Source organism: Rhinatrema bivittatum, chromosome 6, assembly GCF_901001135.1.
Source record: "Rhinatrema bivittatum chromosome 6, aRhiBiv1.1, whole genome shotgun sequence".
Lineage (NCBI taxonomy): Eukaryota > Metazoa > Chordata > Amphibia > Gymnophiona > Rhinatrematidae > Rhinatrema > Rhinatrema bivittatum.
The window spans coordinates 343,450,537-343,463,907 of record NC_042620.1 but is presented as its reverse complement, the minus strand read 5'-3'; the positions used below and the strand labels follow the sequence as shown (position 1 = coordinate 343,463,907).

The window sequence follows — 13,371 nt, the reverse complement described above, 5'->3', positions numbered from 1 at the left end:
TAAGTCAACTTAATTAATAGCAGGTAATGGACTTCTCCTCCAAGAACGTATCCAAACCTGAAGGAATGTATGTATGTAGCCCCCTAATTCAGTGTTGGGGCCAAATTAGTTCCAGGGCCACACTCAGTCCCAGGGCTGGGTCCCAGCTCTCTTGCACCTGTCCTTTCAAACCACCGGGCATGGATTCTCTCGATGGGGGAGAGGCTTTACCTCCTGGACCCAAGGCATGCAGGGGGACAGGGAGTCTACTTTCAATCATGGCAGTGGTTCTCAGGAGGCTGGGTCTAACACTGGAAAAACAAATGGGGGCTTGGAATGGTATTCAGCATAAATTTACTGTAACGTATAGAAGGTCCAGTCCAGAAACAGTGAAAAACAAGTGATGCAAGTTCCTCCTCTCTTTTTTTCAATTTTTGAGACAGTGTCCAGAACCCTTTCTCAGTCGGGGAAAGAGAAAAACCAAAACTCTTCTCCAAGGGCAGGGAGCTGGGGTGGGTGGGAAAAATCTCCCTCCCACTTACAGGCCAAATCCAAAATCTGCTCTCCAAAATCAGTTCTTACTTATGGGACACTGCTAGCCCCACTTTCACAGGGATATGGACAAGCAGTACCCAGGCAGCTTTAGCTATGCACAGAGCCCAGAGCCGCAGTCCACTCCCCTAAAGCAGGGAGTACAAACTCTACCAGAATGGGAGCAGGTTAAACACAGACCCCACAAAAATCCACTTTTCAAGTACTTCTGGCACAAGTTACGACCCCTCAGAACTGAGAGGGCACAGATGGGACCAAAACTTCACAGAAACCCCAGAGTAGTAGGCAGGGGGCCTCCTTGGGATCTCCAGCAGCTATTCTTCCTTTCTCAAAAAAGATTACACCCACCCACACTGCTCATCCTCAGACCCCAGGTTATTTAGCTCGAGCTGGACCACTCCCAACACCTATGATTGGGAAAACCTTAGAGATAGTCTGCAAAAGATGATTGCAGTCCATTAGTGAAAAACCAGGGATGGAATCTTTAAAAAATGTTTTGGGGTCCGGGGGTGGGTCATTTTGGGTCCAGCCCCAGATTGCTCTTTTTTGTTTCGTTGGTTTTGCTAAAAACAAACAAAAAATGCCAGAACCCACCCCACCCCTTCCCATTTATTAAAATATGGAGCTCCTCCACACATGGACCCCCCCCCCCCCCCTGCCCACTCTAATGCATTCTCCCGACCCCCTCAGAACTCATGAAAAATCCCTGGTGGCCTAGCAGGGGGCCCAGGATTGATCTCCTGCTCCCGGGCCGGTGGTTGCCAGACAAAATGGTGCCAACAGCCCTTTTCCCTTACCACGTGACAGGGGCTACCAGTGACATTGGGCAGCTCCTGTCACACAGTAGGGCAAACAGCTGGTCAATGCCATTTTGAAAAATATCCTCAGTATTTCCTATTTTGTTGCAAATGAATACCCATCCCTAATACCAGGTTCACTAAGGGGTTTTTCCATAGACATAAAATGGGAGAAAACCATTAATGAATCTGGCGCCTAGTTAGGGACAGAAGTGTTATCACATGTATATTTAGGTCACACTTTTTCATTGGCAGCTTAAGGAGAGTTACATTCAAGTATGGTAGCTTGTTCCCTCTCCCCGGAAGGCTTACAAGTCAATATTCAAAAGCCATTTAGATGGATATCTCAAAAGGTATCCATTTAAAATGGCACAAGTGGCATAGTCAACCACTTATCCGGCTACGTTATAGTTGGATAACTACTTAGCTGGCCAGATAAAAAGAGGGCATTACTGGGGCATTCTAGGGAGGACTTCGGTTATCTGGCTAATTTAACCAAATATCGCATATATCTGTCTAAGTTACCTCAATAACTGTAGACCTGCTTGGAAGCACTTACCTGCTCCTGGCGAGGTCCTGCACAGCTTCTGTCAAAGCTGCCCTGGGAGCATACACTACACCCGGACCTCAGCGGGAGCGGTATAGGGGGAGGGGCCAGGGGGTTTGAGGTGAGGTGGGGTGGTTACTTAAATTGGTGAGGGAGGAGGGAGGAAGGGCCTGGCCTAACCAGTTTCTGGCTGAACAAGGGTGTTTTTTCTGTGGAGGGGGAGCATGCAAAGACTCCATTACAATTAAATATGTAGGGTGGGGGATACAAAGCCCAACAGGGCAACTTGTATATTAAGAGAGGGAGACCAAAAATCAGGCCATGGGTCCCTTTAATTTTTTTTTTTTTTGAGGCAAAAGCGCTACTTACCCGGAGATCTTTTGAAGATCTCCGGATAAGTAGCAATTTATCTGGCTACACAAGGCTGGGTAACTTAAAAACCTAAATGGCTATATTCCAATATAGCAATCACAACACAATAAGGGATTCTTTGATTTGTCTTTCATACATAATATAACTTTTACTATTTGTAAATATTTAATTACAAGTTTTTAATAACATATCAAAACATCAATAAATACATATACCTTTTACCAAATTTTACCATATACCACTCAGGCCACTTGTTATGTAAATATAGTCACCCACGATACAATACCATTCACATTACCCCTAAAACTAATTCTCATTCATTCATACACATCCCTATACGGGAAACCTTAATATACAAACCCTCCCCCAATTACAAGTGTTTATTTATTGTTACAACATATAATACCATCAATACATATATTCACATCTCCCCCTATTTCCTGTTACAGTCACTTGACACCTTTTTTATCCAATCGGGGACATGGTCAGAGAGGGATGTACAATCATCGGGCAAAACGGAATATGTCCACTCAGGAGCCTTACAATTTCAGAAGATAAATAACAAGGATCAGGAAAACATAGTGGTGAATTTATCTGGTAAACAACTGTCTGATGTGGCTTGCTCTGCCCTTAATAAAGGTCTTTCATTCACTCCAACCTAGAAGTACGATTCTTTTTTGACACGGGTAAAGATTAGTAAGTTTTTTCGTAGAATTAGATTACAGGATTTTTTTGGTGATCAGAAACTAATGGGAAAAGATAAGTTGTACAAACCATCTGGGAGGATGCCCACTGAGCCCCCTGATCAATTAATAATTGCATTTGAGACAATGATTCTTAATGAATTAAAAGTGATAGAGGATCAGAGGGAGGTACATCAATATAATTGTACACAGGAAGAAATGAGGGCGATTAGATCTATACAAAAGGATCAATCATTGGTGGTAAGAGCGGCAGATAAAGGAGGGGCAGTGGTGGTCCTGAATAATGACCAGTATCAGAAGGAAGCCATGTCACAGTTGAATGATGTGTGATATTATCAGGCATTGGGATGAAATCCGTCGAGAAGTTTGCAGGAGAAAGTGGGTAAGATCCTTGCAGATGCCCTACGAGTGAAGGCAATAACAAAAAAAGAATATAGGTATTTATATATGGGAAATCCAGCTAGTCCATATATTTATTTCATGCCAAAAATTCATAAATCGTTTGATAGTCCTCCGGGAAGACCAATTGTATCGGGCATTGGATCCATTTTTGAGGCGATGGCTAAATTCATAGATACATGCAAGGTACAGCATATTAAATCATTCATTAGAGATTCTACAGATTTTATTAATGAATTGGATAGGTGCCAACGGGATATACAGGGTGGTATATTGGTTACTGCTGATTAGGTGGATGCCATACGTTGCATTTGGAATTCGTATTTGTCAGGGGGAAGATACATTGCATTCGGCAAGGGGGGCACCCGATACGTTTATATGTTAATTCTTATTTGTCCCGGCTAAAATTAAATTAACTACAACCCCTCCCACCCTCCTGACCCCCCCAAGACTTACCAAAACTCCCTGGTGGTCCAGCAGGGGGTCCAGGAGCCATCTCCTGCACTCACACTCTCGGCTGCTGGTTTCAAAATGGCACCCATAGCCTTTGACCTACTATGACACAGGGGCTACTGGTGCCATTGGTCAGCCCCTGTCACATGGTAGGAGCAATGGATGGCTGGCACCATCTTGTGATCCTACCATGTGACAGGGGCTGACCAATGGCACCGGTAGCCCCTGTGACATAGTAAGGGCAAAGGCTATCGGTGCCATTTTGAATACTGGCAGCCGGCGGTCTGAGTGCAGGAGGTTGCTCCCGGACCCCCGCTGGACTTTTGGCAAGTCTTGTGGGGGTCAGGAGGGTCCAGGATTAATCAGATAGATGAGAATTTAACTTTCACTTTACAAATTGAAAGACAATATATTTTCTTTTTGGATATGACAATATTTTGGCAGTTTGATAGACTGGTAACATCTGTTCATATCAAGCCAACAGATAGGAATTTGATCCTCCATTCCTATGATACAGGAGACTCTGTCATTCTACAGAGGAATATAAATTGAAGGCACAGCAATTAACACAAAAGTTTATAGCAAGGGGGATACCCAAGAAAATATGTTAAACGAGCCTTTAAGAGAAGTCTGTATGCTAATAGAGATAATTTATTGATAAAAAGTGCACGCACACAAATTGAGAGAGTAGTTTGTTGCATAACTTATTCAGCAAAGGTAATGCAAATTGAAAGATCTATCCTCAAATACTGGGATTTATTAAAAACCATTCCGGGATGTAGGGAACCCCAGTATTTGCCTTTAAAAAAGGTAAGAATCTTAGATCATTGGTGGCGCAAAATTGTAAAGGAGAGCATAATAATGGCAGGGGACAGATGACTTGTTCTGGATGTACGGTCTGTATAAATGTACTGGTTGGGCAGAAATATCAACATGTGGATAAGAAGATAGTATATTTCATCAAAGGAGATTTTTCATGTACATCAGAAAAAGTGGTATATGCGGTCATATGTCCCTGTAAACTAATGTACATTGGGTATACTAAGCGGATGATCCGACGTAGGATTATAGAACACAAAAGTAATATTCATATTTAGAAGGAAGGAGCCCCCCTCGTGGCCCATTGGGTGAGTGCACATCACCAGATCGATGATTTGAGATTTTTTGTTATAACTCAGTGTACAGAAAATTATTGAGGAGATTCTGCATGATGGCTATGGCGCACAGAACAAACATTTATCTATAAATGGAATACCATATAACTGTGGGGTCTCAATGTGGAGATTGAATGGGCGGCGTATTATACGTGAGTAGGATGGTCTTTGTGATGAGCAGAATAAATGTAGTGATTTATAACCAGAATATCATATAACTATGGGTTGTTAGTATGGAGGTTGAATGGGTGGTATGAATGAATTGGAGGAGGAGTTATATGGATTAAGAGGGTTATTGTGAAGAGGTGGGTAAATATGTAGGCGTAGGCAAAGAGTATGAGTAGTATGTGTGTGTATATTGGTTTCGATTGGTTTAATAATGTATAGGAGGATGAGTCATGATGAGTGGAGAAAAGACGTGAGGTGACGGTATGAATAGAGGGCGTGTATGTTGAACAGCGATTCTGATTGGTTGAGAGTTTGAAAAGGGAGAGCTCTTTTTGATGAATAGGAATAGATGCATGGTGATGTCTGATGTTGGATGTGTGTGGCAAGGGAACAGACTTGATTGGTTAAGAGAAGATAGGAGTAGTGTGTAATGGATATATAAGGTGGTTTAAATCCAGGGGTAGATAATTCTCCTTCCGGCATGGCGAACCGTTGGATGAAGGCGTCTTGGAAGCTGGTGGTAGTAAGTAATTTGGACCAACTAGCCAACATAGGGATCAAAGGCACAGCGCTCAGATGGTTTCATTCCTTCTTAAGCAACAGATTCTACAAAGTAAGGATAAACAACAAAGAATCGCATTCAATCCTTACTGAGCAAGGAGTCCCGCAAGGATCCTCACTTTCACCCACCCTCTTCAATATCTACCTCCTCCCTCTCTGCCATCTACTCTCAAACCTCAAGCTTACTCATTACCTTTATGCAGACGACATACAAATCCTTCTTCCGATTACAGAATCCCTTCAAAAAACGATCACTTACTGGAACGAATGCCTTCAGCCTATTAAAAATTTACTCTCAAGCCTCAACTTAGTATTGAATGCTAATAAAACCGAAATGCTCATTGTCTCCCAGGATCCACTCACAATCTCTTCCAGCCTCTCTCTACCAAACGCAAATAACACGTTCTCACCTGACGTCAGAGACCTTGGAGCATGGCTAGACAACCATCTAAACCTAAAAAAGTTCGTAAATAATACCACAAAGGACTGCTTTTACAAACTGCAAGTCCTCAAAAAACTTAAACCCCTCCTTTACTTCTCCGACTTCAGGCTAGTACTACAATCCATCATTCTTTCTAAGCTCGACTATTGCAACTCCCTGCTTCTAGGAATACCCACCAACACTATCAAATCATTACAGATGGTTCAGAATTCAGCGGCTAGAATACTAACAAGCACTAACAAAAAAGATCATATCACCCCAATCCTTCGTAATCTACATTGGCTTCCCATTAAACAAAGGATACTCTATAAGGTACTCACTATCATCCACAAAGCGACAAACAAACTAGCTCCCATCACATTAACCTCTCAACTCCAACCGCACACGTCTTCCAGACCAATCAGAAGCGCATACAGAGGAACACTGCATGCTCCGCAAATAAAATCTTCATTGAGCAAACGAGCGATTTCTTCAGCAGGCCCCCACCAGTGGAACACACTTCCCCCAGATCTAAGATTAGAAACTAGTCACCAAGAATTCAAAAAAAGACTTAAGACCTTTCTTTTCAAACAAGCCTTCCCAGACGCTTAATTCTACTCTGACGGACAGACATCCTATATATTAGGTATCTCCTAATCATGGACACCACACCAAGTCCTTTTTTAAGACTCTGCAACTGAACAACTATCTTTGAGTTCAAAAAATTCATTTCTATATATATATTTGGCACTGTTAATACGCCTTTATTCTACATTAAATAGTTATACTGCTTATATTAAATAATATAATTTTTATGTATTACCAGTTAAACTATAATTTATTTTATCACTATGTTAAATTGTCATCTAGTTAAATTGTCATCTAGTATTACCAGTTAAACTATAATATTTATTTATCACTATATTAAATTGTCATCTAGTTATATTGTTCCATATGTTCTACTGTTCTATGTAAAGCTCCGCTCTCTGTTGGGCAGTTCATTGTTTTATGTAAACCGGAGTGATTTGTAGTCCCTACAAGAACTTCGGTATATAAAAATTAAAAATAAATAAATAAATAAATAAATATCATAAACTAACGAGAATAGGTGAGGTAAGGAGAATAAATTTATTATTAATATCTTTTTAAAGGTGAAATAATGGTGGATATCTGGTGGATAACGGAGTAATGAATAATGGAATAACTTTGGGATGTGGGACCTGCTAAGATGTAAGTGGGTAAGAGCAGGGAATGTATGAGTTTAAAGAATGTAAATGTATTAAAGTTAGTATATGATATGTTACATGTCGTTATAGAATCAAGGAGTGATAAAAAGTTGTGATTTTCGGAGGAAGTATGAAGCTGGTTCTGTGAAGAGAGATTGTTGTAAAATCAAGAGGTGTAAAAAAATCTATGAGATTCCGTGAAGAGAGATCGTTGTAGAATCTAGGAATGAAAAAATCCATGATATTTGGAGGAATTGTTATGTCGGGTCGGTCCATAAAGAGATGAGTGCTAAAGGATTATTATAGACAGCTATAAGTTGGTATATACTTGATTATATTGCGTTGATTATACATAGTTGATTGTAGTGGAAATACATGGTATAGTGGGTTATGATGGTGTTTTGATATTTTAATATTATAGGACACTTGTTGATACTTGATGACAATGACGGGGAAATTGTGATTGGAGGTACAACATACATTACCAAGGGAATGAAGAGCGGTGTATGAAGAGCATTGATAAAATAACCCCTGAGGAAGCTGTGCTAGGCGAAACAAGGGTCCTTGTAGGGAATGTGATGATATTTGATGAAACATGTGGAATGTGATGGTATGCATTTGATGTATTTAATATAAGTGACTGTAACAAGAAATAGGGGGAGATGTGAATATATGTATTGATGGTATTATATTTTGTAATAATAATAAACAATTGTAATTGGGGGAGGGTTTGTATTTTAAGGTTTCCCGTATAGGGATGTGTATGAATGTATGAATGAATGAGAATTAGTTTTAGGGGTAATTTGAATGGTATTGTATCGTGGGTGACTATGTTTACATAACAAGTGGCCTCAGTGGTATATGGTAAAATTTGGTAAAAGACAAATCAAAGACAAATCAAAGAATCCCTTATTGTGTTGTGATTGCTACGATTAAGTATAAAGGTGAGAGAGATTCTCTATAGTTATATTCAAACATAGCCATTCATGTTTTGAAATTATCCGGCTACATGTAGCTGGATAACTTTAAGCAAATTTATTCAGCAGGATGTCTTCCCTGCTGAATATATGAGACAAGTAATCCTGTCTGTTCAGTGGTGTTTTTTGAGATATGCCGCCATGTTTACGTGTGGCAGCTTTGATGATTAGACGGATGATTTGCCAGATGCCGTGATGAAGAAACACTTCTAACTGCTGAAGAAAAACTTCTAAATTGCTGGCTTATGGCCTTGGACAGTTGTTAATATCAAACTTCAGGAAGGCTGTTAGTATTTTCAAAGAAGAAAGAATGGGGTACATTTTACAAGGTTGTGCGCGGGCGTACATGTGAGTGCGCTACCCAGCGCACTCACATGTATGCCCAATTTTATAACATGCGTGCGCAGGCACGCGCATGTTATAAAATCCTGAATGAGCGCATGCAAGGGGGTGCATAATTGTGCACCTGCACGTGCCGAGCCGCGCTGCCTTCCCCATTCCCTTCCTCCTAGCCTGACCTTCCCACCCCTTCCCCTAACCTTCCCCAGCCCTACTCTAACCCCCCCTGACCTTTATTTTATCTTTTGCACCTGCCTCTGGACAGGCGCAAGTTGCGCGCGCCGGCCAACTGCCGGCGTGCGAGCCCGGCACAGCAGCAAATATGGCTGCTGTGCCGGGAGCTTGGCCCTACCCCACCCAGGACCTCCCCGCCCCTTTAGTAAAGCCCCGGGATTTACACGCGTCCCGGGGATTTACGCGCGTCGCCGGGCCTTTTGAAAATAGGCCCAGTGCTCGTAAGGCCATTTACGCGCTTAAGCTTTTTAAAATCTGGCCCAATGTGAATTGAGAGAATGATTGCTCAAGATATAAAGCTTCAAGCACTTTGTACAATTCACAACAGTTCTTGGAAATTGAGTATTTTTTGTTCACTGAGAAAGCCAAATATGCAATGAAATTAGTTAAGTTAAAAATTTGGAAAAATATATATTTAAAATACATACTAAATATATATTATGGATGGATTTGGTGACGATAATCTTGTTATCAGACATTAGTATACATATGAATATGAGTTAATGTCCCCTGATGAAGCCATATGTTTTGGCAAGATAAGGGCCCATTGCTGGGAATTTGAACAGAGTTGTAGAATTTGGGCCAATATTTTATTACCATTGTATAAGTTTTTGAGGGAACTGGGGATGTTTGGGAATGTAATTAGGGTAGGTTTTTAATGAGACAACCTTTTGTATGATGTAAAGGTGATTATTTGTTTTAATAGTGTATTGAATAAATGTAATATATTTGTTATACGGTATTTCCTATGGTTGTATTATTGTATTAAGTAACCGGTGGTATACCTTCATATTTATCATTATCGTAGTGGTTACCTTTATAATGTATGCATCATTGTAGGCTGTCATTTTGAGAACTTTTTGGAATAAACTGTGCCATGTCAACAGCATGTGAAAAAAAAGACAAACATTCATTTGAAAATCTCTTTCTTTGGTTCTCACATGTTCACTGCCTTTTGGTGATTGCAGCTAAAATGTCATTTTCAGAAAGAAAGTTTTCCCAGAATGAAAGATTATTGATGTCAGCGTGCTAAGCTATATAAAGACCTGCAGCAAACACTTCGCAGTACTTTTGATTGTGAATATTTTAAATCCTCACTTCCCTGCAAGCAGCCAGTACTGTTTATAAGAAAGTTAATTTGCTGGTGATGTCACAAAGCACTGGCTATGCAGCATCATGGGTAATAAGCACTTAGGACCAATAAGTCAACTTTTCCATTGAATTTTCTCAGCCATATAATTTTTGTACATATTTATTTTTAAAGGAGGACTACTGAAAGAACTTCTGGAACATGGACTTCTGTATTTTAAGGTATTGTGTTTTGTGGAACAATCATAATATAAAGCATTGAAAGATTAACCTAAACTTTAGACAATAAGGGCATAAACAACTTTAGTACATGGGCCCTAGTGTGTCCAGTATGTCTGACAGGTTTCAGAATAACCTGCGGATTTTCAGAAGAAATCAGTTCAGCCTTACCTGGTGTCTGTTTGTGTTGATCATATGACTTTCAGAGCAGAATGAGCATTTCAGAAACTGATATGCAGATTGTTTAAAAAGACAAACTACGAGCTGGTGGAAAAATATAATGCTGCTTTGTCCTCTGCGCGTGGCTTCATTCCATCAGCACATTTTGAGGTTAATTTAGAAAGGCATTTCTGCAGATAAAATGCCCACCCAAATGGGTGTTTAGAAAATTGCCCTCACTCTATACAGATAAAGGGGCATGCATAGCTCCGCTATGCACTTACGGCTACCCACAGCAAGAGAAGGCGATCCTGAATAAGGGTGGGAGTTTGTACTTATGCGCATACTTTTGAAATGTCAAGATTATGTGCACAGTTAGTCTAGGGAAAGCTACCCACCCAAATTAATAGCTGTAAGGGTGTACAGGTAGTTTTCCTGCGAACATTTTCAAAGTCAAAGATGAGTGTTGCGCGTATTTACATTTTTTTTTTTTATATTCGATTTGATTTATATTCTGCCTTTCAGCCACTTCAAAGCAGATTATATTCAGGTAGTGAAGGTATTTCCCTGTCTCCAGAGAGCTCACAGTATAAACTCCAGATAGCTAAGTTTATACTGCATGCAGTGGAGATTGATGTGACTTGCCCAGGGTCATAAGAAGCAGGAGAGGGATTTGAAAACTGCTCTGACCAGCAGGCTACTCCTCCACTCCACTGTTAAGCTAGTGCAAAGTTCACAAATTAGAAGTACCCACAGCCTTTGCATGTCCTGCATGTGAGTGGTCTTAAAAACACCCTCTTTATTATCCATAACCTCTGAGTTGTGTAGATCTATACAGAAGTAAACAAATTAGACTGAAAGAATTATGATCTTCTTCATCAGATAATTCGATTAAAAGATGTCTATCTATAGACTTAGGGCCTGATTTACAAAAGCATTTACTCAAGTAAGTGAGCTTTTGGAAATTGCTACAACAGTGTTACTCCTTTTGAAAATTACCCCCCACAGAACTACAGAAATGAAATAAACATAACACAAATGATACCTGGGTGAAAAAAAAATGTCCAGAAGCAAAACAAAAAAGAAACAAAATATTTGTAAATGCTAAAATTATTTTTCCCTTTGCATCCCTAATGGTTATCACAGTGGGCTAAGATTCAGGAAACCCAGGGTTCAAATCCTGGCCTTCTCCTGCCACTCTTTTGAACCTGGACAAGTAGCTGCACCCTCCAAAGCCTCAGGTACAAACCTAGAGACCCACTTTCAATAGTCTGTGTAAGTCACCAAATGCCTGAGGAGAGTTTTGTTAATACTTTATAAACTGTGTGGCAGGAAACGCAGTTTATATAATACCAAATATTTCTGCCACGAAAATATATATTTTTTTCAGTATGTACATATGCTTGTAATGCAGAAAAATGCATATTTCTCTACCTATTTCTTAAAATTATGTGCATACATTTTAAGTGCATAATAGTTTTAACATGTGCATAATACTACAGAATTCTACACAAAGATGTATTGCTTGTGGATGGCATGTACTCCACTTCTGAAAATCCTTCCATGTGCATGTCCTTGCAATCACCAGTTCGCTGACAGCTCCGTCCCTGCACGCAGCCACTCACACTCTTAAGCACCCCAGAATTCCCCATGACTTAACCTAAACGTCCCACTCAGAAAATGAAGGCAAAAGATAAGGGCAGTTGCAAAGCGTACAGACAGGTTCAGAAATGCGAGCGGGTGTACTACTTACAAACTAGCAACTTGTACCACACTTGTGAGCCTCCCCTGGAAACAGCCTGAACCATCTCTTTTGTTCCCATTAACCTTTACAGATGATTCTACAGGTGCTCGTGTGCAGATGTTTCTAAAATTGCATATATGTGTGTCCAAACTACTTACACATGTGTGTGCTGATTTTACAAAATTTCCCTTTTCATTTCCTTTTTCAAATAAGAAAAATGCAAAATGAAAGAAATATATGTTATGATTCCTCTCGTAGCTGTGCCACGAGAGGCCTCTCACCTTTTCTCTGGAGGCCACACCAAAGCCGGGGCCTTGCCTGGACAGTCTATCCCGGTTTTGCTCCATGGCCTGGGAGGCCACCGTTGCCATCTGGGCCTACCTGAGGCCTGCTCTGCTTCCTCCTTGACTTTCTGGTTTGGGCCTCGCCCTTCTTCCTAAGGGGTCAGCCCACAGCTCTTCTCTTTAGTTATAGGGCCAGCCGGGTGTGGCCCAACTAAACTCCTCCCAGGGAGTTGCCTGTTTCCTGCTCTATAAAAGAACTTCTCTTTCAGTTCTGCTTTGCTTTGCCTTGGAGTTACTTGTTCCTGGATGTCTCGCCTTCCAGTGCGCCATCAGGCATTCGTTCTTCGTTGGAGCTCCATGTCTCGTCTTGATAAGTTTCCATGTTCCTCTTGTCCGATGTCCTTGGTTCCTGATGTTGCTTCCTGATGCCTTGTCTTCGCCTCTGCTTCCAGAACCCCTGGTTCCTCAATACCACCCTTTCCTGGCGTGCTTATGGTACATTGCCTGTCTTCTTGTCCGCAGCTCAAGTCTCCAGAGGGTCATCCTTGCCTGAAGCCAAGACCTGTCTTGGTCCTGTTTCCTGTTTGAAACCAAGTTCCATCTTGGTCCTCCATCCTGACTCTTGTTCCGGCCCTTGGATGTTCTTGGGGCTGCTCCATCCATGCCTAAGACTCTGACTGAACCTGTGCCATTCCAGCGTGGTCCGCGACTAGCCTAGAATGGACTGTGTAGGGCACGCCTTGGTACAGGCTTCTACAGAATTTTCGCCATGTTCCAGCTTCATCTATTCCACACCTCGTCTAGAGCCTGCTTCGCATTCTAGCGTGGTCCATGACCAGCCCATTGGGTCCGCCCATTTACGGTGGGCTGTGTAGGGCGCGCTGCGTGGCAGTCTCAACTTTGTTCCTGAACCTTGATCCTGAGTCTTCGAAGTTCCTTGCCTACATCCAGAGTCTCTATGTTCTAGATCCTTCGTCTGCCCTCGTCTGTAGT

General features: G+C 41.3%; 1 protein-coding gene across 2 annotated transcripts in view; it reads left to right on the top strand.

Annotated features, from left to right (window-relative positions):
- LOC115094573 overlaps nucleotides 1–13,371 on the top strand; it is a 106,347-nt gene that overhangs the window by 61,258 nt on the left and 31,718 nt on the right. For both annotated transcript variants that reach the window (XM_029607768.1, XM_029607767.1), the window contains exon 2: nucleotides 10,148–10,194. In XM_029607768.1, the coding sequence (XP_029463628.1) occupies nucleotides 10,175–10,194 (20 nt within the window). In that variant the 5' untranslated portion in view covers nucleotides 10,148–10,174. The remainder of the gene's footprint in view (nucleotides 1–10,147; nucleotides 10,195–13,371) is intronic.